This window comes from Mirounga leonina, unplaced genomic scaffold, assembly GCF_011800145.1.
Source record: "Mirounga leonina isolate KUSES-001 unplaced genomic scaffold, KU_Mleo_1.0 Mir_200, whole genome shotgun sequence".
In the NCBI taxonomy this organism is placed as follows: Eukaryota; Metazoa; Chordata; class Mammalia; order Carnivora; family Phocidae; genus Mirounga; species Mirounga leonina.
The window spans coordinates 14,882,363-14,905,847 of record NW_023270503.1 but is presented as its reverse complement, the minus strand read 5'-3'; the positions used below and the strand labels follow the sequence as shown (position 1 = coordinate 14,905,847).

The 23,485-nt window shown below is 53.5% G+C and overlaps 2 protein-coding genes across 2 annotated transcripts; both read left to right on the top strand.

Moving 5' to 3' along the window:
* On the top strand, positions 1-981 carry LOC118025135 (olfactory receptor 4D2-like). The gene has a single exon (XM_035027462.1). The coding sequence runs from the start codon at positions 1-3 to the stop codon at positions 979-981; it is 981 nt and encodes a 326-aa protein (XP_034883353.1).
* A 12,175-nt stretch (positions 982-13,156) lies between these two features.
* On the top strand, positions 13,157-23,372 carry EPX (eosinophil peroxidase). The gene is made up of 13 exons (XM_035026754.1): positions 13,157-13,869; positions 13,978-14,071; positions 14,300-14,475; positions 14,633-14,750; positions 14,873-15,002; positions 15,806-16,012; positions 17,140-17,458; positions 18,134-18,294; positions 18,665-18,920; positions 19,341-19,511; positions 21,722-21,959; positions 22,496-22,708; positions 22,982-23,372. The coding sequence occupies exons 1-12, from the start codon at positions 13,743-13,745 to the stop codon at positions 22,695-22,697; spliced, it is 2,199 nt and encodes a 732-aa protein (XP_034882645.1). The 5' UTR covers positions 13,157-13,742; the 3' UTR covers positions 22,698-22,708; positions 22,982-23,372.
* Positions 23,373-23,485: the final 113 nt, after the last annotated feature.

The following is a 23,485-nucleotide window of genomic DNA, read 5'->3' as shown; positions in this document are numbered from 1 at the left end:
ATGATTCCTTTTCTTTGGGAGTATGGGGAAGATACCGAGGAGGAGCCAAAAAACCTCACGCGGGTATCAGAGTTTGTCTTTTTGGGGTTCTCAGAGATTCGAGAGCTCCAGCTTTTCCTGTTTCTGGTGTTCCTGTTTGTCTACACCACCACTGTCGTGGGAAACCTCCTCATCATGGTCACAGTGACTTCAGACACCCGGCTCCACACACCCATGTACTTCCTGCTCCGAAATCTGGCTGTCTTAGACCTCTGTTTCTCCTCTGTCACTGCCCCAAAGATGTTGGTGGACTTCCTCTCTGAGAAAAAGGCCATCTCCTACCAGGGCTGTATGGCCCAGATCTTCTTCTTCCACTTTCTGGGAGGCGCCATGGTCTTCTTCCTCTCGGTCATGGCCTATGACCGCCTTGTTGCCATCTCTTGGCCCCTCCACTATGTCACCATCATGAACAGTCAGCACTGCATGGGGCTGGTGGTGACAGCCTGGATGGTAGGTTTTGTGCATTCCATTGCCCAACTGGTTCTGATGCTCCCATTGCCTTTCTGTGGCCCCAACATCCTGGATAACTTCTACTATGATGTCCCACAAGTGCTGAGACTTGCCTGCACTGACATCTCCCTCCTGGAGTTTCTCATGATCTCCAACAGTGGAATTCTGGATGTCGTCTGGTCCTGTCTCCTCCTGACCTCCTACTCAGTCATCCTGGTGATGCTGAGGTCCCACTCTGGGCAGGCGAGGAGGAAAGTGACTTCCACCTGCACCACCCACATCATCGTCATGTCTATGGTTTTCATTCCAAGCATTTACCTCTATACCCGGCCCTTCACCCCCTTCTCCATGGACAAGGCTGTGTCCATCAGCCACACGGTCATGACCCCCATGTTCAACCCCATGATCTACACCCTGAGGAACCAGGAGGTGCAGGCAGCAGTGAGGAGACTAGGGAGGCACTGGCTGGTTTGTAAAAGGGAGCAACAATGAGTAGGTCACTTCTCCTTGGCTTTGTTTTCCATTTGTAGAATGGAGGGAAAGCTACTGTATCTGCTGACTTCATAGCTTGTGGATATGTTGTGGAGGTCATCATAGAAGTGACTGAGTTTTGGGCACCTGGGTGACCCAGCCAGTTAAGCATCTGACTTGATCTCAACTGAGGTCTTGATCTTCGGGGTAATGAGTTCAAGTTCTGTGTTGGTCTCCACTCCGGGCGAGGAGACTATCAAGAAAAAAAAAGTGAGTGATTTTGAAACTAAGCAACTGACTCAGATTTTTAGGAAAAGGGAGAAAATCCTCTTTGGTGGCCTAGGTTTATGCTGAAGTTCTGAAACTCCTGCTACAATGAGAAGCGTTCTCATGGCTCCAGAAAGCCACACCCTTCTTTTCCTCTTCTTGGTGGATAGTTTCCTCTTATGAGGAGGCTATTTCCAGTGAGAGCAGTTCTAGTTTATGTGTTTTCCCAGCCATTTTTGGTCAGTGTCCAGAGTGTTAGAGGAAGCACAGGCCTTGAAGGCTTAGCCCTAAATTGAGAGCCCCTGACCCATTTGTTCCCAGACTGGTGACCTGGAGCAGCTACCTGGCCTCTCTTGAATGTATGGATTCTTCCTCCCCACACTGGCATAGTCCCAATAATCTCACAGATTTGTTATAAGATTCCAAAACATGTAGAAGAATATTTTATAAACCTTACATAGAACCTAGGCAAGGATTATTGTCATTGTCATCCTTCTCCCTGACATTTCTCCTCTCATCAGATGTGTAGTGCTTTGGAGGGGTTTGGCGGCAATTCCTCAGTGCAGTGAGGGAGGCCTGGAGAGGGTGGGGGCTGAGCTCCAGAGGGCCTTTCACCATGCCCAAGAGTGAAACAGAGAACAGAGGGTGAGCATAAATTCAGGGGCATGTCTGCAAGGCTCTAACAACTTACGGCTATCCCTGCCCCCTCACCCCCATTTTCAGACTCCACACTTCTGGCAAATAGGATTGGGAAGATCTGTTCATGTGTTCATTCATTCATTTTTGTGAACATACATTTGGGGCCTGCTGCAGTATTGGTGTGTAGACAGTGCTCTCTAGCACTGTGCTGACTCTCATTTCTCTTATCCCCACCCCTTTTCCCTTCTCTCCCTCCCTACATTAATTTCTGCCAGTTCAGTCTTTACGTCCATGTGGTCTTTTCCCCCACCTCCAGTTCAGTGGTGTCCCTTGCTTCCTCTCTTCCTGGAACTCATTGCCACACACCCATTGTATTTCCTTCACTCTCACACTGGACCTTTGGGATCAGGTTGTTCGGCAGAGTTGAAGAGAAGAAGTGGGTTATGGTTACAGTTGCAAAGGGCTGCAAGCCCGGCTGCTTTTATTTAAATCCTGAAGTTGTGGACTGTGGGGATAAGAAGCTGTCGGGACAGACACAGCTGGTCTCTCCTCATTCCTGCCCTCTCTCCGTCTTTACACAGTCATCTTGTATATGACTCAGATGGGAGCCTCAACCCGAAAACCAGACCTTCCCATTCTGCTTTCTGCAGTTAACTAGCTCAGTGTCTCAGGTTCAAACTCTAAAGCCCTATGAGAATAACCTGATGGGCTGAGGTTGGGCCACATGTCCCATGTGGCTGAGGTGATGTGCAGGCGTGTGACATAAGCATGACATCAAGGTACATCCCTCCAGCAGGAATTGTGGGTGAGGGTTGTTCCCAGAGAAGAAGCATGTGCATGGACAGACCCCTCCCAGGTATGTCTGCCGTGAAAGGCACAAGCAGGGTACTCCTTAAATGACACCATCCAAGGAACTTATAATTATTTATGTCTAGACATTCATGTTTTTATTCATCCATTAAACACCATTACACAAGTATTTATTGAGTGCTTCCAATTTAGTTTTTCTGTCCTACTTGTCCTGTTTTCCCCGAAGTTCTTAGGGAAACTGACTTTGTTTTGGCTGACCCAAGGGAAGAAAGGACAGGACCCTGAGGAAGCAGGTAATCCTGTGAAGACTCATGTGGCTGCAGCAGTGGCTAATCCAGTAGGAACCATCAGCAGTTGCTGAGGGAGCTGGGATGGAGAGAGAGCTGAAAGCGGGAGAGGAAGCACCTGGGGCACCAAGGACAATGATGCTTCCTGGAGAGCCGCCTATGGCCATGTCTCCTACATCTCATGGATGCAGGGGCATACAAGGAAAGGGCAGAGAGTGACTGTGCAGGCCATAAGAGGTTCTTTCGCAGTGGAGAATTTAAAAGAGTAAAACTGACTAAAGGTGCTTCAATAAGTACCATGCCTGGGCAACTCTGGACAATGTCAGAGCTAAAATTCTCTCTGCCAGGTGGGTTATTCCCACCACCCCGCCCTTCATGAACCTGGAGAGAGTGTGTTTGAGTGTGTGTGTGTGTGTGTGTGTGTGTGTGGTGTGCATGAGATATAGGGGGGGACCCTGAGAAAGTGGGGGAAAGAATTAGAACTAGAGAGGGGAGAAGACCAGAGGCCTTATGAAGGAGGAGAGAGTGAGCAGCAGAAAGAGAGGACCTCATGCTCTCTCTGATTCTGTACTGATGTCAATAAAACAGCAAGGCTAGGGCGCCTGGGTGGCTCAGTCAGTTAAGCGTCTGCCTTCAGCTCAGGTCATGATCCCAGGGTCCTGGGATCGAGTCCCACATCGGGCTCCCTGCTCGGCGGGAAGCCTGCTTCTCCCTCTCCCTCTGCCTGCTGCTCTGTCTACCTGTGCTCTCTCTCTATCTCTCTGTCAAATAAATAAATAAATAATCTTTAAAAAAAAAAAACAGCAAGGCTATGGGGTGACTGTTGAGGTGAAGGCCGGGGGGAAAGAGGAGGCCATGTCTCCTATCTCAGGGAATGTGTCCAGGAAGCCCCTTGCCTCTCCTAAGAATGTGGAAATGGGGCCCACAGGCCCCTGGGCTTGCCCTACGGTTTGAATTGACAGAGAAGCCACAAAGACCAGGAGACCCACAGCCTTGCATTGAGAACTCTCATAAAGAAAAGACCCATCATTTTGTCCTCCCCACAGGAGGTGCTGAAAAGAGGAAGGAAGAAGTGTGAGGAGATAGATAAGTAATAGAGGGACAAATAAATGATTTCATGATTAAAAGCTATGAAGGAAATGCATGGGGTAATGTGACTGGTAAGGTGGGCTGTATTATAAGATGTGGTTGGGGAAGGAATCTCTGAGGAGGGGGTATTTGAGCAAAGATCTGGATAATGAGGAGCCAGGCAGACCAAGATCTGGGTGATGGGCAAGCATTCCAGATAGAAGAAACAGCAAGTGCAAATGTCCTGAGATAAGAATGAACTTGGTGGCCAAAGGGAAAAGAAAAGAGAATGTAACTGGAGTGTGGTGAACAAAGAGGATTTTGGTAGGAGGTGAGCTCTAAGATGTTGTATTAGTTATCTACAAATCAACCTTAAACCTAGCAGTTTAAACAAGTAGTCCTATATTATCTCTCACAAGTTCCATGGGCCAGGAATTCTGGCAGGCCATGGCAGAGACAACCTATCTCTGCTTCTTGGGCCTCCATTGGAAGACTCAAGGGCGAGGCAAGAAGCAACATGTCTGGCTGTTGATGTTGGTGTCGGCTAGGTAGCTAGGTGGGGCAGTTGACTGGTCTAACACAACATGGTAGCCTAGTTCCGAGGACACGTGTCTCGGGACAGAGAGCCAGGTGGACGTTGTAACCTTGCTACCACTTGTTCTCAGAAGTCACAGAGCATCTGCTTCTACTGCATTCTCTTAGAAGTGAGCCACCAAGTGCAGCCCACATTCAAAGGAGGGAATTAAACTCCATCTTTTGGATGAGGAGTGTCAAAGAATTTGTGGATATATTTTTAAGTACTACGGATATGTAGATAAGAGCCGGTTGAGGAGAGAGTTTGAATTTTATTCTAAATGCAATGACTCTTTGGAAGGCATGAATGGAGGTTGGGGTGGTAGCATGATCTAATTTATACTTTAAAAAGGACATGTTGGTTACCGGGCAAAGAATGAGTTATAGAGGTCAGACCTGGTATAGGGGGTTAAAAATTTGACACGGAGGGGCGCCTGGGTGGCTCAGTCAGTTAAGCGACTGCCTTCGGCTCAGGTCATGATCCTGGAGTCCTGGGATCGAGTCCCGCATCGGGCTCCCTGCTCAGCGGGGAGTCTGCTTCTCCCTCTGACCCACCTCCGTCTCGTGCTCTCTGTCTCTCATTCTCTCTCTCACAAATAAATAAATAAAATCTTTAAAAAAAAAAAATTTGACGTGGAGAAAAAAGACCTGGATTCAAGTTCAAGTTCTTGCATTAACTAGCTGTTGCCTTGGGCAAGTCTCCTAACACGAGGATATAGGAGTACACTTTCCCATTTACATGGGATATACCTAGGGCTTTTCCTCCCTCAGACCTGCAGGGGGCAATGTTTGTTTCATGTCTCTCCTCTGTGAGATGCCTGTTAGATGCCTCACCCCCATAACCCCAGTGCCTTGCACAGGACCTAGAATGTGAAGGCTCTCCACAAGTATTTGTTGAAAGAATAAAGGAACCAATACTATTGTAAATATTGGTCCTTGACAACAGACCTCTCTGACCTTCTCTTTCTGGAGTGTATCCACCAACCCAACAAGCGCTCAGCGGCAGGGCTGTGTCAGGAGGAGAATTGAGGGAGCATGTGGCTCCATCTCTTCTGGACTATTCCCACTGCCCATTGTGTATTGGAGGCCACAAGGCCCGATTGCATTCAGAACTGTCATCGCTGCCCAGATGGATATAACAAAAGCCAAGACCTGTCCTTGCCGAGCCCAACACCAGTGGCAGACTCAGAAGAGCCCACTCAGGCTCTGAGGGCTGAAGGAGGCATCAAATAGTAACACCTTCATGCTTGGCTACTGTGCCCTGAGGGGAGGAGCCTCACTCTTTCCATGACAGCACCAGAAGACTGCACTGTGGGGGTCGGACAGGAAGAGTAAAGAGAGAGCGAGCGACCCTCACCTAGCACAAAGGGCCCGGCTAGGAGGCTTTCTGCCCCGTAGGCAGGGCGCTGGGTCCAGCCACTTCCTGTGCAGGGGCGGGGCTGGGGCCACCCCCAAGCTCATCACCCCCACCAGAGATGCTGGGGAGGCTGTGACCGGGAGGGTAGGGCTAAGAGCTGCACAATCTTTCAGGTCCTTGTTTGCACTTTTTTTATCTTTTTTTTTTTTTTTAATAGTCTCTACACCAGCATGGGGCTTGAACTCACAACCCCGAGGTCAAGAGTTGGCCGCTCTACCACTGAGCCAGCCAGGCACCACTCAAGTCATTGTTTGCATTTTTAAAACTCCTAAATTGTAAGTGTCCCAGGCAAGAGACTATTTGTTCAACAGGGTGTCTAAATTTCTACAGCCTTCAGGCATTTATTCTTTCTAGATATATTGAGATGCCAGGATGCAAAGACAGATCAGTGTGGGCCCTTTCTTGTGGAGAGACTGAGGATTTTATTCAGAGTGTGAGGCCAAGGGGGCTGAGGTCAGGCTCTGGGGCCCAACCCTTACCCCTTCCTGTGCTCCTCCCTGTCCCCCCTTGCCCCAGAGTGGCTTCCATTCCCCCACCCCCCGCCCCAAGCTGGGGCAGCCACCACAGCAGCCTCTCCCAGCAGGGAGCCTAGACAGTACCGCCAGGGGGACCTGTCAGACTGCCCTAAGTCCTACTCAGAGGCCACCAGGCCTGCCTTTGTGTGCTCAAGCCCAGGTCACCTTCCCAGTCTGTCCCATCTGTACCCTTGGGAGCTTGGGGGAGAAGGAGGCAGCTTGTCGAGTAGGACCCAGGTGGAGATCCCCTCCCTGACTCCAAGACCATGACAAGTTTTCACTCTACCTCAACAATAAAACCAAGGTCTCAGGGGGGCAGCCCCTGCCTCATAGGGTTGCGGCGAGGACACAGGTGAACAGAGTAAAGCACAGAGTCCAGGCTGGCAAAGGACAAGGACAATAAATCCCATTGAGCCGGCTGGCGGGCTCCCTCTGGAACGGGTCCTGCTTGGCCTCAGTTACCCCACAAGCAGCAGTGCCCTGTGGGTCCTGCGCCCCACTGAGCCCCTCTCACTCACTATATTGCTGCTTGGTCTGCAAACCCATAAACCTTCCCCTGCCCCCGGTCCCTGCCCCTGGGAGCGGCCAGTCCGACAGAGGAGGCGAGGTCCGGCTCCCACAGAATGCCCAGGCAGGAAGGGGGAGAAGGGAGGGGTGCTTGCCCTCAGGGGACCCCCCAGTCTGGACCCGCGCATCTCTCGAGTGCTCACCAGGGATTGCTCCTGCCTTCTGAACATTCCCCCTCCTTGCTGACTAGCAGATCAGAGAGGTCAAGCCCTTACTCAAGGTCACAGAGCCAGTGTGGTGCTGGACTTCCAGGCCAGCTCTCCGAGGCCCCACAGTTAACGTTTTTTCCAGCCTTGCTCAGGAGAGTCGTCAGCTCTGGTGCACAGACATGTACACACTCCTGGCCTGCCCTGGCCTCGGGCACGGTGTGGAGTCACTGCAGTTTGAGCCAAGCCCCTGCTCCCCAGCAGACTCAGTGTTCTTATCATGAGAATAGGGCCAAGGACCCCATTCCCAGAAACCCCCGGGAACAGGAGCAGGCTCAGCGGGCCCCTGCTGTCTCCATGGGGGCCGTTGGAGCTGAGCAGATAAAGAGATCCAATCAGGCCTGTGGCCAGCAGTTCCACCGAGGCTGGAGGACGGTTCTTATGAAAGTGGTTGCAGAATCTTGAGGTTTCGAGATGGCCAGGGGAGGGGGGACAGGAAGGTTCTAGGGTACTGCGGCTAAAAGAAGCCAGGGAGGGAAAGCTCCCTTGTGGTCCAGGGCCTGGGCCTCAACCTGCCAGGGCCAGGCCTACAACAGCATCCACCAAGCCAGAGCTGGCCCAACCCCGGGGGATCAGGGCCGCTGACCAGGGGCACCAGGTCCTCCACGATGAAAAGGCACAGATCCATTCCCTGGCCCAAGAGCTGGGACCGGCGAGGCGACAGCAGATATGCCGCCATTCCACAAATCCTTGGTAAGGCCTTACGGCATTGCAGTCGGAGCTGTGGCTACAGTGAGCAATAGAAGAGGCACCTACAGGGGGCGCCTGGGTGGCTCAGTTGGTTAAGCGACTGCCTTCGGCTCAGGTCATGATCTTGGAGTCCAGGGATCGAGTCCCGCATCAGGCTCCCTGCTTGTCAGGGAGTCTGCTTCTTCCTCTGACCCTTCCCCCTCTCATGTGCTTTCTCTCTCTCTCATTCTCTCTCTCTCAAATAAATAAATAAAATCTTAAAAAAAAAAAAAAAAGAGGCACATACAGACCTGTAGGGAGTTGGCGCTTCATCAGATCCAACCACAAAAATACATATATAGTTACAACGATGTTAAGTTTTATGAAAGGAACTATAAGAGCAGGAAACAGGAAAACCCAGCCATCTGAGTCCTGGCCGGTGAGGCTGGGGCAGGCGAGGTTCCCTGGAGGATCCTGGAGGGTCAGTAGGAGACGCCAGGCCCAAAAGGAGAAGGGCCTTTATGGTTGAAACGCACAGTAGGTGGACACAGGCCTGTTGTAGGAGCTGAAAGCCAGTGGGTTTAGAGGGCAAGGAATAGAGAGAGGAGATGGGGCTCTAGGAGGCGGGGGAAAGGGGGCAGGAACCTGACGCTGTGAGCCCAGGGGCTCCTTTCCTTAGGAGAGGCTGTATGGAGGGCTAAGACGAGTCTGCAGAGGGGACAGAATGCTTCTGACCAGTGGTGCCAAGTCCCCCCAGGCCTCATACTCCCATGGCCACCAGGGGGGAGGGAGAGCAGTTGAGGGGCTGACCCACAGGATACCTCTACCCTTGCTCTGGCCCCCTTATTCCCAGTCTCCTCCAGCCTCATCTCCTCCCGTCACCCCAGGCTGTCTTTTTGGTGGGTCTCAAACAAATCCTTCCCTCCTGTGTGGCTCAGTCTTGGACTCTCATTTTGCCCATTTCCCTTTCAGAGAAGAGCTCTCCTGCACGGCTCCCCAGCCTCTGAGGTCCGAGCGGACCACAGCCTGGAAAGAGCCTGGTGCATCCCCAGCAGCGAGTTCTGGACTCCACATATGGAGGGAAGAAGTCACCCACGCAGGGAGCCAAGCTTCCCAAACACCCAACCCTGGGGGGGCATCCCACTCTGATGTCCTTGGCAAGTGACCCCCATGCTCAGCTGACTGTCGTCTTCACATCCCTCAGTCAGTATCCACTCCAACTGCCCCCAGCGCAGGCTCCTGGCCTCTCAGCCTTACACTGGGGATAGTCATGGGGCCCACCCAGTGCCCACCTCAAGGCTCTACATCATCACCATGGTGGTTCCCCAACCCCTGCCGCACCCTGCCTACCCAGCCTATCAGGGTCAGGATCCTGGGAGTGCCAGACTGCCACCTGGAGAAGGAAGAAGGGATCCCAATGGGGTGGGGAGGGAGGGACATGTCCTCCTTCCCAGGGTGGAAGAGGGTATGCAGACTCATGGAGTTAAGCCGGGACACAGCACGGTTCACTCATGTTCCACAAACATTTCTGAGCACTGGCCGTGGGCCTGGCCAGTGCAAGGTGCTAGATACACAGCTGTAAACAAGATCAGGCCTGGGGTCCCCAAAGAACTCAGGGCCCAGCCCAGGAGATGGACATGGTGACAGTGTGCCTTCCGTACAGCCTGTTATGTGCTAAGAAAAGCATCTGCTGATATAAGTCAGACTGTGTTGGGGGGTGAACAGGAAAGGGATGAAGGAAAACTTCCTGGAGGGGGTGATTTTCTCAGATGGGTTGTGCAGTTGAGTAGAAGTTCGTTGGGCAAAGGGAACATTACAAGGACCTGGAGGTGAGGGAGAACATAGTGCTTCCAGAAAGCATCAGGGAAATCAAGGCTGGGGTGTGGTGAGCAGGTGGGGAGGGGTGAGTGGAGGCTGGAGAGGTCCTGCGGGGCCTGGAAGCCCATAAGTAGCTCTATCCCCAGCTCCAGGTGCTCAGAGCCCCTGCTCCCCCTTCGCCCTCTCCCAGGCACCCGAAGTTGGAGTGTGTGAGGAGGGACTTGAAAGCCTCCTGACTTGTCTTTTATCAAGGACAAGTGGAAGGGGCAAAGCACCAGTACCAAGGACAGGACAGAGGACACGGTCACCTCCGTGCAGAAAAGAAGGGGTGCACTGTCTGTAAGAAATGTAAGAGTCCTAATAACACAGACAAAGGGTGGGACTGCTCCTAATGATCGCCCCACTTAGGCGATGCTAGGCAGTGTCAGTGATAAACACTGCGCCCCAAAGACGTCTTCTGTCGGTCTCAATTCTAAACAATTGCTGCAATTACTGTTGCTTTAATAATAATATGCGTAAGCTTCAAATGAATGCATCCTTATTACTTATCCTTTAATCGCACTGTATTCTCCCTGGAAGTCATGCGGGAGAATTCTCGCTCTGCGTGGTTCCCTGGGCTGCATGCGTGCATTCATCTGGGCGGTTCAGAGTCATGGTGTTACTTTGGCTGCACTTGGCGCCTTCCATCCCGCCCGCTTGCGCTGCATATTCTTGCTTTTAAATAGTGGGTTTGATACAACAGTGAGAACACGGTGATTGCAAAGATAAAGAGGCAGAACTTGAGTTCCTTTAATTCTGTCATTTTCTGTGACCATCTGGAGTTATAATTTGTGTTTAAAATTTGAAACAGTGAAGCAGTGTAAACTGCAAAGTACAATGATTTTAAAGTGCGAATTTTACTTCATACATGAATAGTTTACTGAATGTGAATATCTTTACCGTTGAAATTGATTCTTCTTTTAAAATTTCAAGTTGTTTATTTTAAAACTAAAAAACAAATCGAGAAAACAATCTGTAATAATATATTAACTATTATATTAAAACCACCAATCTGTGGGTAGTTTTTCCCCTTTATTTAAAACACAGTCACATAATTAAAAAGTGTTAATCCAATACTCTTTTCCTTTTTTATATTTTAATATTTTATTTTTATTTCTTTACTGGTATGATTCCACGTACAAAGTTTAATACAAGAACATCCACACATTTCTTTTCTGACCATTATCATCGCTTGTTTCATTGAATGAGTATTACTGGAAATAATTTTGTTATGTAAAGGGGAGGCTATCAAAAAACCGTCTGCTCCCAGTATCAGATACTCTAGGTTGCCCCTGGGCAACACTTAGCCCCAAGGAGAATCTAAAATCCCTCCCGTGAGGTCCTGGTGGGCATCGTGAAAGCCCCTGAGGGGAATATGCGGGGCTCCTGGCCCCAGCCCGTAGCCCTCTTCTGGTCTCCGGGTGTGTTCCGCCCTGACCGCAGAAAACAGCACACGTCAAAGCAAACCACTGTGTGACCTGGCAAGGACCCCACGGGGCCCAGCCTGCTTCCCAGTGAAGGTCACAGCAGGAGAAGGGTGCAGGTCCCCAAGGTGGGGACCCCCTGGAGGGCTTCTCCCTCCATCACTGTCAGTCCCCTGGGTTTCCCGTGGCTCCAGCCCTGGCAGCTGGAATGCCGACTGACAGGAGGAGGAGGGCCCAGAGAGCCAGCATCTGAACAAACCTGAGGCCCGCCACCCTCCCTCCCTCCCTCTCTTCCCTTCCTTCCAGGTGCCCTGGCCTGGATGGGCCACAACGCCCTTATATTCACTGCCTCCTGCCTTCACCCTAAGGGTAGTCACTCCCCTTGTGGGACAGCCTGGAGTGAGCTTGATAAAGGAAGCGACGTGGAGGCCGAACAACAAGGCCTACTCAGCAATACTGAGCACCTGCTGAGTGCCAGGCACTGTGGTGGCATTTTATACAGATTCCTATAGGGTAGACATAGCAATGACCTCCATTTGACAGTGAAGAAGCCGGCTCGGGGGTTGAGCAGCTGGTCCAAGTGCATGATGGTCAGTGAGCTCCTAAGTGCGCAGTGCTGTGGTCCTCAGAGGGAGCCTCCCTGCAGAGTCAGAGAGGCCTGGAAGCAGAGGGCAGGGGTGTGGGGGCAGTCGTCCATGGAGGGTTGGTTGCCTGGAGCTTAGAGGCAGGGTCCTGCCGGAGGGTGGCAGGAAGCAAGCCGAAGGGGCAGGAGAACCCCAGAGTAGACTACCTTTGGTCTCCTTGTCTGAACGTCTGCCTGCCAGCCCAGCCCTGGCCGTGCCCCCTGGGAACCTGCCCTCTACCGACTGCTTGTACAGGGCCCCTCGGTGGTCCCCTCCCATCTGCTTGCGTCTCATCACCACCCCCAGCAGTCAATGGGCCAAATCCCCCAGAGACCCGCCAACATGGCAGGGCTGGGTCTAGAGTGCAGGTTCTGTCCTGAGCTTCTCCAGGAACCCACGGCAGCCCACGGCTATGGCAGACCCTGGGACAACTCACAACTGCTCAAGAATTAGAGTCCTCTCTGGGGGGAGAGCGGAACTCACTCCAAGTCCTCTTTAGGGGGGATCCTGGAGACAGGGCAACCTGGGCTACCTCCGCCCACCCTGGCTGCCAGTCTCCTGCGGCTGCTGACCCCCTGCGGGTGGGGGGCGGTGAGGCGCATTTGAGGAGCACTCTCCGATCTTCAGCATCTCTCCTTCCCGAGGCTCACTGTCCCCTCTCACAGGCAAGGAAGCTGAGGCCCAAGGAGCAGTGTGCTTTACCCCAGGCCATGCAGGGGGTCAGCAACAGGCACTCCGAGCGCTCTTAGCCACAGTGGCTTTCCTTCTAGGCTGCCTTGTCACAGCAGAGGGGCACCTGCTGAAGAAAGGGAGATAAGATCAGTAGGGCCCAGGCCCTCAACTGGAGCTTGTGAAAGACATTGCTGAAGGGGTGTCCCAAGGGCAACGGCTGCCGCGGGGGGGGGGGGGGGGGGGGGGGGGAGCGGGGGCTGCGGAGGGCGGGGGACACGGGGGCTCGGAGCGGGTGCGCTGGGCACTGAGGGAGGGATGGCCCCGGAGCTGGAGCAAGGACAGGCAGGCTGTGGGGCGCCGGGGGTGGGATGGGACGGGGTGGGGTGAGCCGGCACCTGCTCTGCGGGTGGGATAGGATGGGGCGGAGCCAAGGCCCACAGGCGCATCGCTCTGCAGGCACTTTCCCTGTGACATCTCACTGGGTCCCCAGTGGCCCCCTGATGCAGCCCCTTCATTTTCCCGGCTCAGCCCTGCTTCAGCCATCGCCTCGTCCTCTCCCGCATCTTGGAGAGAGCTGGCAAAGAAAGGGAGCAAGGGGGAGAGGCCAAATCACTGACCTGACATCATTCGTGCACTCAATAAACATTTATTGAGCACCTACTGAACACCCGGCCTTGAGCTGAGGTGTCTGGGGAGATAGAAGAGTAAGGCAGACCCAGTTTCTGCCCAGTTAGTGGGAGGAGAGGAGCCTTTCCAACCGTCTGGTCCAAGTCCCATTTTAGGGATGTGGGAACTGAGGCCTGGAGAGAGAAAGTGCCTTGCCCAAGACCATACAGCTAGTTAGTGGCAGGACCAGGCCCCGTCTTCTGAGGCACACTGTTCCTCAATCTTCCAGCAAATACTCACTGAGCAATACCTGTGTTCCAGGCACTGCCCTGAGCCTCGGGGGAAATACATCCATGAACTCAGTAGCGAAGAGGGTGGGGGGTGGGATGCTTCAGTCTCATGACTCCCCTGAAAATGAGAGGGAAGTTCCAGGGCCCCACCTCAGGAGGCTGGACTTCCCCTCCCTCACCCTCGGAAAGGATATAAAAGTCTCCTCCCAGCTACTTACAGAAAAGAGGAGGTGAGAGGTCAGCTTGGGGACCTCCAGGTGAGAGGGGTGCAGGGGGCCCACCTGTGTGCAGGATGTGGGTGTCGATCCCTTGCCCCACTGCGGCCAGGGGCCTCACTGCAGAGATGAAGCTGTTCCTGGCCCTGGCTGGGGTCCTAGCCACACTCATCCTGGCCCCGCCATGTGAGGGCACCGGCCCAGGTAATATCCCTTTGGACAGCCGAGGAGGAGGGCAATGGAGGGGGCGGTGTCTGGGTCTGGGGGAGCCCGTGGCTCCCCTGGACACTGAGTCCCCTTCCCTCTGAACAGCCTCCCCCATGACAGTGGAGACCTCGGTCCTTCGGGACTGCATAACGGAGGCCAAGTTGCTGGTGGATACTGCCTACAATCAGACTCAGAGGAGGTGGGTCTGGAAGGGTCGATGAGGTGGGTGGGTTTCAGCCACAGTCATGTCAGCCATCACCCTGCCCCCGGCCACCCTGGGGCAGTGCCATGTTGGTAGAGAGCCTCCCTTCCATCCGTCCTGTCCGTTCACACGGCCCTGGCTGTCCACCACTGGGCTGGGGCTCTGCTGGAGGGCTCTTCTGGGGGGCTCTGCTTCCTTTCTCCAGCCCTTGCTCTCTTCCTGCAGCGTCAGGGAGCGCCTCCGCAGTGGCCTGGCCAGCCCCATGGACCTCCTGTCCTACTTCAAACAACCGTTGGCAGCCACCCGGACAGTGGTCCGGGCTGCCGATTATATGCATGTGGCCTTGGAGCTGCTGGAGGGGAGGTTACAGCTCCAGGGATCCAGTTCCTTCAATGTCACTGGTACTGTGCTCCACACTGAGCCCCAGGGCCTGCTGTGGCCTGGGGAGGCAGGGTACACAGCCCGGGCTGTTGGGAGGGAAGAGGGTCGAGGGATGGGAGGTATGGAACAGACCAGCTCAGGAGGAGCCAGGACCCTGCCCCCCCGTCCCACCCCCAGATGTGCTGACAGAGCCCCAGCTTCGGCTGCTGTCCCAGGCCAGTGGCTGTGCTCTCCAGGACCAGGAGGAGAAGTGCAGCAACAAGTACCGGACCATCACTGGGAGATGTAACAACAAGTGGGTGCCGGGGGCCGCACCTGTCCCAGGGTGCCCCCCTTCCCTCCACCACCCCGTCACCCCCCATGGAGCATCCTCTAGGCTCAGAACTCCTGCTGACTGGAGCCAACTCTCTGCTGCAGGAGAAGACCCTTGCTGGGGGCCTCCAACCAGGCCCTGGCCCGCTGGCTGCCGGCTGAGTATGAGGACAGGCTGTCCCTCCCCTACGGCTGGACGCCCAACAGGAGGCGCAATGGTTTCCTCCTCCCTCTCGTGAGTAGGGGCTGAGGGTCTGGAGGCTGCTCCACCACCTCTAAACAGTAAGAGCACAGCCCCGAGCCAGCTGGAAGCCAGGCTCAGCCACTGGCCAGCCAGGTGCCTCTAAGCAAGTCATACAGCCGGGTCTCAGTTTCCTCATCTGTAAAACGGCAGTAAAACCCACCTCGTATTGCTGGTGTATGAATTCTAAGGTCCTTAGTATAAACATCTCCGTAGGATGCGATCGAGTAATGCAAGCCATTATAGTGTTGTTTTTTCTCCAAGAATTAGTATCAAAGTATCTAGCTAAATATAAAGATCTGTATGTCTTATTCTATGTCTATTGATCTAAATGATTTCATATTTATCAATTTATCAATTTTCTATTCATATGTCAATATGACAATCACCTACTCATCTATCAACATCTATTCATTAATCTTCTTCCATCTATCTATCCAGTTCTCTCTAGATTTATTATCCATCACCTACCAACTGGTCCATGCATCTCTCAATCACTTCTGTCATCTAGGTACCCATTAGTCTATAAACTGATCTATCGATTCCATGTATTTATCTTTCTGGAAGAGCTGGTGGGGTCTCAGCCAGCCAACCAGGCATCTCCCTTTCTCTACTCCTGAAATCCTCAGGAGCCACACCAGAGGCCATCCTTGTAGGCATGACAGCCACACAGGGGGTGAAACAAAGTAGGGCTGAGGAGGGGAGGGCAGGAGACGGGGAGAGACCGTGTTCACACCAGCAGGGGCAATCTGCTGAGTTGGCCCGGGATGCCCCACGCTGACCTCTCTCCCCACCAGGTCCGAGCTGTCTCCAACCAGATTGTGCGCTTCCCCAGAGAGAGGCTGACCTCCGACCGGGGCAGGGCCCTTATGTTCATGCAGTGGGGCCAGTTTATTGACCACGACTTGGACTTCTCCCCTGAGTCCCCAGCCAGAGTGGCCTTCACTGCGGGCGTGGACTGCGAGAAGACCTGCGATCAGCTGCCCCCCTGCTTCCCTATCAAGGTACCCCGACCGGCCCCCAGGGTCCCAGGCCAAGAGCTGCAGGGCGGGTCCATAAGACTAAAGAGGCCTCCTCAAGGAGCTGTCTGTGGTGCTGGAGTTTCAGACGAAGGCCAGGAGGCTGGCCCTGCACAGACCCCCGGTTCTGTGCGTTTGCGGGGTGGGGGCAGGGGCGGGGCAGTCTGCCCGCAGTTTAGTGCAGGCTTCACAGAGGAGGAAGCAGTGGAGACTAGCCTTGACCCATGCGTCTGATCCCGACAGGGGAAGCCTCTGGGCTGCTGCTTTTGGGAGCCTTTAGAGACTCTTAGCTCTTGCCCTTCTCTCCTTCCTGAAGAGGTCCAAGAGCCCTGCAGCTCTCACCAATTCCTGGGATGGTGTTGTGAGTACGGCACTATCCTTCGGGCTGAGAGGCAAGGAGCACGTGGAACACTAGGGAAGGAAAGACAGACTCCAGGGAGCAGAGCCTTTCTGGGGATATGGGGCGGGCAACACATGTGCATACACTCCCACATTCATTCACCCCTAACAGGTAGGGCGACATTCGTGGGGCAACCTTACCCATTCCTCCAGCTCCAGTTCAAGGGCACCTCCCCGGGGGAATCTTCCCACATTTTCCTAGCACACCTTTTGCTTTTGACTTTTAGATCAAGCACAGCAAAGAGTGCCTCAGTTTAGAGTTATATTCTCTATGTGTGCACCTGTTTTCACTGAACGCCAGCGTCCTGCAACCTGTGCTGGGGTTTGCTGACCTTTGTTGGTCTCCAAAGCACCCGGCATAGAAGGGTGCTTAGGAGATGTCTGTAGAATTAAATGGAATGAGAGGAGCACAGACCCCAATGTCAGGAGAACTAGGTCTTAATCCTACCTCTCCTGCTAACGAGCTGTCACTTCCTGTCTCTGAGCCTCAGTTTCCCCAGCTGTAAAATGAGGAGCCTTCCATGACTCTATGATATAAAGTGCTAAGGATGCTCAGATTGACCTGGTGAGCAGCATGAGTCTGGGTGAGCTGAGGAGGGCTTCCTAGAGGAGGGGAGTCTCAAACAAGGTTTTGAAGCAGGTGAGGAATGGTCCAGAGGAGTGAGCTTGCTCTTGAGGGCACCCCCGGGTCACTGGCTCCTCTTCCACCTCAGATCCCGCCCAATGACCCCCGCATCAGGAACCAGCGTGACTGCATCCCCTTCTTCCGCTCGGCACCCGCATGCCCCCAAAACAGGAATAAAATCCGAAACCAGCTCAACGCGCTCACCTCCTTTGTGGACGCCAGCATGGTGTATGGCAGCGAGGTCTCCCTCTCCCTGCGGCTCCGCAACCAGACCACTCTCCTGGGGATGCTGGCTGTCAACACCCGCTTCAGCGACAACGGCCGGGCCCTGCTGCCCTTTGACAACCTGCGTGACGACCCCTGCCTCCTCACCAACCGCACAGCGCGCATCCCCTGCTTCCTGGCAGGTCAGCCCCCAGCAGTCGACTGAAGAGTAGGTTAAATAAGACCTGATACAAAAGGGTTTCGTTCAAAGCCAGCAAGTGACTTCGTGTAAGGCCCACCTTCAGGAATTTGCTTTCCTTCCAGGCCTCCAGGAGAAGCTCTGGCTACAGGAATGGGCTCTGCCCAACCCTCTCTCTTTCTCTTTCCCCTGGGCTCCCTGGGGAGAGCAGCCTGATCCCAAGTCCACAGCTGGGGAAAGGTCTAGCTCTTGGTGGACAATGTACCGATGGATGCAGTTCATGGGACAGGTGGGCTCGCAGTCCCAAAGTCAAGGTTTCCTAGAGTCATCCGGGTCCCTCCACCAGCTGTGGACCTGGTCACTTGTAGAATAGAATCATGCCCAAGACCAGCAGCTGCTCTGTGCTTCCCCACCTTGCCTGAACCTATTTCAGTAACTTTGGGATCTAAGACCCCACTGTCTCCCCTGTCCTGACCCGTTATGCAGGGGCGGATGGTGGCAGTCAGTGAGAAGCCTTATAGCACAGCTGAGGGGATGGAGGTCCAGCGAGGGCCCGGGGCTTGGCCCGAGTCACAAAGTGCTACCACCTCTTTCTAGTCCCCAGAGCTCTCTGTCTGCCTTAGCAGAAAGACATTTCTCTGGGAAGAGCTGTGGTGACTCTGAACTTGGGGTTTTCAAGGTGACTCCCGATCATCGGAAACTCCCAAACTGGCGGCTATGCATACCCTCTTTATGCGGGAACACAACCGGCTGGCTGCGGAGCTGAAACGTCTGAATCCCCGGTGGACCGGAGAAAAGCTATACCAGGAGGCCCGGAAGATCGTGGGCGCCATGGTCCAGGTAGGGAGCCCGGGGCCCCAGCATCCCCTAGAAGACAATCTGGCATGAGACACCATTTGAGAGAGTGGCTCCCACTTTCCTTAATACATCCTTTGAGGCTATGCCTCAAATCAGCTAAGGCTGGGTGATGGGGAGTGTACCTGAGATCTGACCTCTACCCCAAACTCTGCCACTAACTCACTGTGTGACACTGTCCTTGTCACCCCGGTCTTCATCAGCCAACGGGAAATGTATATTTCCACATTGGGCATGATGGTAATAAAGAATTGGTATGTCTGAGCAGCACTTCAGAAAGCAAAAGTTTTGTCCAAAGGCAAGGGAATGGGGTGGGCAGCTGCTAAGGTAATGTTCCTCCTATCTTCTCTTGTAGATCATCACCTACCGAGACTTTCTGCCCCTGGTTCTGGGCAAGGCCCGGGCCAGGAGAACCCTAGGGCCCTACGGGGGGTATTGCTCCAATGTGGACCCTCGTGTGGCCAATGTCTTCACCCTGGCCTTCCGCTTTGGCCACACCATGCTCCAGCCCTTCATGTTCCGCTTGGACAGCCAGTACCAGGCTTCAGCACCCAACTCGCGCGTCCCGCTTAGCACTAGCTTCTTTGCCACCTGGCGAATCGTGCATGAAGGTGACCAGGTTTTAAAAGCAGATGGGAGTGGGGGTGGGGCCAGGCTTAGTGCCAGGAGGCCGGGCTGCTGCTCAGGCCACTGCTAATCATCTCCCCAGGGCAGTACCAGGCAGGTGCACCAAGACCCTCAGGCCTGGGCCTCCCGTGCCCTTAGGGATGAGAGGATTCACAAAGGGAAGGAGATGCATGTCAGACTGGGGACTTGTGGGCCTGGGAGGAGGTCGCCTTCCGCTCCTTCTTTAAGGAGTGGGAGTGACTTCTTTCCCTGCCAGCCCCAGCTCGCTTCAAGTCTACCCAGGCAGCATTACAGAACATAAGCAACTGGCTTGTCCAGCTCTGAGCTAGCTTGGCATCATGTGATGACCCAGGGGCTCCCCAGAGGCCGATCCAATCTGTGCTGCTCACATTCCCCGCCACCAGGTGGCATCGACCCCATCATCCGAGGCCTCATGGCTACCCCTGCCAAGCTGAACCGTCAGGATTCCATGTTAGTGGACGAGCTGCGGGACCGGCTCTTTCAGCAAGTGAGAAGGATCGGGCTGGACCTGGCGGCTCTCAACATGCAGCGCAGCCGGGACCACGGCCTCCCAGGTGAGGGGGCTTTGCTTGGCCTGGGGCTGATGCTACTGGGGGTGGGGGGCAGGTTTCAGAGAAGACCCTTGGTGCATCCTTTCTGGCTGGAACTCTCTACCCCGTGTGCTGAGGTTCAGAGGCATGCGAGGCTGAGCTTGATGCAGGAAAGCATCCCTGGGACCACCCTTTGCCATCCTGCCCTATCTTCACCTGCCACCGTAGGGCCTCTAGCTGTAGGTTCACAGCACGGCCAGGACCTGGACATGATCTGCTTGTGGACAAAGCAGATTAGCTCTTTCCAGGTGGAGAAAACAGTAGTTTCAAAGGGCAGAGAAGAAATGCTCCATTCCCCGCTACCCTGGTGAGTTCCAAGGAGGAAGACTCTAGTTCCAGGGACATAGGAATTGGCTCCTGGCTCTACGTGCAGAAAGGTAGAGAGCTCAAGAGGTAGGAACAGGTGGAGTAAACTGAAGACGGCCTCAGCTGTTTCCTGAGGACAAAAATCCTAGGAAAGAAGAAAAATGTATCCTAGGAAAGAAGAAAACTTAGGCACTTTGCCAGGAATTTTCATGGCTATTAATCATTTCATTCTGCCAATGACCTTGAGAAGCAACTATTACAGCCGTTTTTATGGATGAGGAAATTAGCTCAGAGACATCTGGTCATTCTCTCAAGGCCACATAACTAGGAAGTAGCAAAATTTGAATCAAGTTCAGAATTTCTCCTTTCTTCCCCCTGTGCAAACTATAATGTTAGGGGAAGGCTATGGTCACCACCTTGTCCCCTCTCCCTCTCCCCTACGTTCCTGTCTACAGCCTGAAGCCCCGTCTGCCTCAGCTCACCCGTGGCTGTGTATAACGGGGTGGGGTAAATCTCCACCGCACCTACCACAGCACCTGGCAGGAACCCAGCGGGTGCTCAAAAACCTGTTTCTTTCCTCCTCACGCTTGGGGGCTCCCGACCACTAAAGAGCCGCGGGCGCCCCCTGCTGGACAACTGAGATTGCCAGCCACCCAGGTGCCACACCGTGAGCTTCTGTGCCAACCCCCCCACCCCCCATACCTTTCCCTCTAAGCTGTCACAGAAATATTGTCCGAATACTAGCTCTGACAGTCTCCTCCAATCCCTTCCCAAGTCCAACACCAAATTTGGGATTGGAAAAGCTTGTTTGAACTCCACTTACTGGTGGAGTGACCTTAAGAAAGTCACAGCTGCTCAAGCTCAGCAAATATCCATTTGATATAATGGAGATTACAAAGTGCCTTGCAGAGGTGTTGTGAGGATCCTAAGAGATTATCACACACCAGGGCTTAGTGAGGTAAAGCACTGTATCGTTTTCCTTTGCTCAGCTGGAAGATGGTGTTGGTGAGGTGTAGTTCAATGGACAATATGGGGCAGGTGGTTCTTCAAGGTTAGGGCAAATCCATCTCCTACCTTGATGGTCCCTGCCCCATCATCTGGCTTGGTCCTGGTGTGGGATCCTAATAGCAGAGAAATTGTAGGTGGAAAAAATTTTTCAAATGGCTTTATTGGGATATAATTTGTCTATCATAAAATTCACCCATATGAAGTATATGATTCAATGACTAGTATATTTAGAGTTGTGCATTGATCTCTTTTTTTTTTTTTTTTCGGTCTGTTAAGGTCTTTGGCCCACTGATCACCATTGCTAATGTCAGAACATTTTTAGCACTCACGAAAGAAACCTTACAATAACAGTCACTCCTTGTGCCCTTGACAATCACTGATCTTTCTGTCTCTACATAGTTGCCTATTCTGGACCTTTCATGTAAATGGAATCATACAGCATGTGGTCCTTTTCTGAGTAAACTTTAACCATGCTCTTCATTTGTTGGTTTGTTCACCTATGTATTTGTTCATTCCTTCCTTCTCTAAACCCGCGTAAGAGTCTTTTATGTTCTGGGTCCATCTTATTTGTACATAATTGATGCACTTGAGCCCAATAATAATATCCTTGTGGTATTAGGTGTTACACTAGGACACACTCCTCAGTTTGATGCACGCAAAGCATGGTTGTCTACTCACTCTGAAAACTAAAGGGCAGTGGTTTGATCCTTGGAAGGTTCGGCCTCTTCTGTCAGCAGGGATCTTGTTCTGCCCGACATTTCCTGACCACAGAGCTCTCTCGGGAGAAACTGTGGAGCAGCAGAAGCTAAGGGGAAGTCAGCAAGGTAAGACTGAACCGCCTCCGCCCCCTTTCCCTACAGGGTACAATGCCTGGAGGCGCTTCTGTGGGCTCTCCCAGCCCCAGAATCTGGCACAGCTCAGCCAGGTGCTGCGAAACCAGGGTTTGGCGAGGAAGTTCCTGAATCTGTACGGTACACCTAACAACATTGACATCTGGATTGGGGCCATCGCAGAGCCTCTTTTGCCAGGGGCCCGAGTGGGGCCTCTTCTGGCTTGTCTTTTTGAAAACCAGTTCAGGAGAGCCCGAAATGGTGACAGGTAAGGGACCTTCCCCTAAAGAGACCAGCCCCAGAGGCAGGGCAGAAAAGCGCTGGCATGTCAAGACTCAGCAAGGGGGAAACTGCCCTTTTTGATTCGTTTCTTCCAAGTTCACAGGGTCTGAGACCAGGAGGCTCTTCTGTGGAGAGCTTTGTCAGAGTGAGAGAGACCGTGGGCCGGGCAAGTCTGATGCTGCCTGAGCTGTTGCTAGTGGGTCCCAGGAAACATGGGCAGAAAGGGCTAAATCTGGTTTCCTTCCAATAAAGCTTATGGTTTAAGACCTGACTCCTCATTTGGATTTGGCATTTACCCAGGTTCAAATCTAGCCCTGGCCACTTAAATTACTGTGCACTTAATACTGAGCAATTGCCTTGACTGCTGAACCTGTTTCTTCATTTATGAAGGGGAATAATACCTATTTTGCAGGAACTCTGGAGAACGGAATGAAATACCGTGAAGAACCTGGCGTACCACAGGGGCTCGTTGTGTTCATTCCTCCCTCACCTTCCCCCCCATCTCTCGGCTTGTCTCGGTAGGTTCTGGTGGGAAAAGCGGGGTGTCTTCACCAAGAGGCAGCGCGAGGCCCTGCGCCACATTTCCTTGTCTCGGATTGTGTGTGACAATACCGGCATTACCACCGTTTCGAGGGACATCTTCAGGGCCAACACGTACCCGCAGGACTTCGTGAGCTGCACCCGCATCCCCAGGCTGAGCCTGTCAGCCTGGCGAGGCAGATGAGGCCTCTACAGGTAAGGGGAGGCCCTGCTCCCACATCCTTCCCAGACCAGATGGCTGAGTCCTTTTAGACCTCTAAGCAGAGACTACCAGACCTGTCACGAGAAGCAGGGTAGTCCTCCCTACTGGCCTCCGGGTCTGCTAGCGTCTGGATGGACAGCTGATCCAAGGCCTAGGACTTTGGGGGGCAATTAGGAAGCCTCAGTTTCACCATCAGCACCCTAACACAGCTCCGTGCCTGGACACCCAGAAAGTTCCTCACTTGCCCACATGTGCTGCTTCCACAGGAGCCCATTCCAAGCCTCTGGCCTCAGACACAAGAGAACCTGGGGAAGACCACGAGGCTGCCCCCTCCCCTGGAGCAACCACATCTGCTGACGCTTTTGCTGGCTCTGGCTCATTGCTGGTTCTGTGGCTGGGAGTGCCAGCCGGGGTTCCTGGCAGCAGTGAACCCTCCCACCTTGGGAGCCTCCTAGGTCTTAGGTCAGACATCGGCTCCGGGTGCAAGGAGGTCTTGAGGCCCAGGCAAGAAGAGTCATCTGCATGGTCTCCGGCCTCTTTTTTTCTATTTCCCAGCCTGTCCCCATCCCCCACGCATGACTGCAGCCTATGCCACACCCAGCCCCAGCCGCCCCACCATCCTCTGCTGGAGCCTGCAGACCAGGCAGTGAGCTCTGCTTGTACCAATAAAAGTCCACTGAGGGCAAGAGCTGGTTTCTGCGTCAGGCTGGGGAGGGCATAACCTCAGTCCCAAACTTTGCTCCAAACGTTTAGAGGAGCACTGCCAGGAC

What these genes read in the sequence shown, in the direction of transcription:
- LOC118025135 (XM_035027462.1), top strand. Translation starts at nt 1, where the DNA reads ATGATTCCTTTTCTTTGGGAGTATGGGGAAGATACCGAGGAGGAGCCA.
- EPX (XM_035026754.1), top strand. Translation starts at nt 13,743, where the DNA reads ATGTGGGTGTCGATCCCTTGCCCCACTGCGGCCAGGGGCCTCACTGCA. An exon ending in ACTGGGAGATGTAACAACAA is followed by an intron (nt 14,751 to 14,872) that starts GTGGGTGCCGGG and finishes TCTCTGCTGCAG; the next exon opens with GAGAAGACCCTTGCTGGGGG. An exon ending in CTGGCGAATCGTGCATGAAG is followed by an intron (nt 18,921 to 19,340) that starts GTGACCAGGTTT and finishes CCCCGCCACCAG; the next exon opens with GTGGCATCGACCCCATCATC.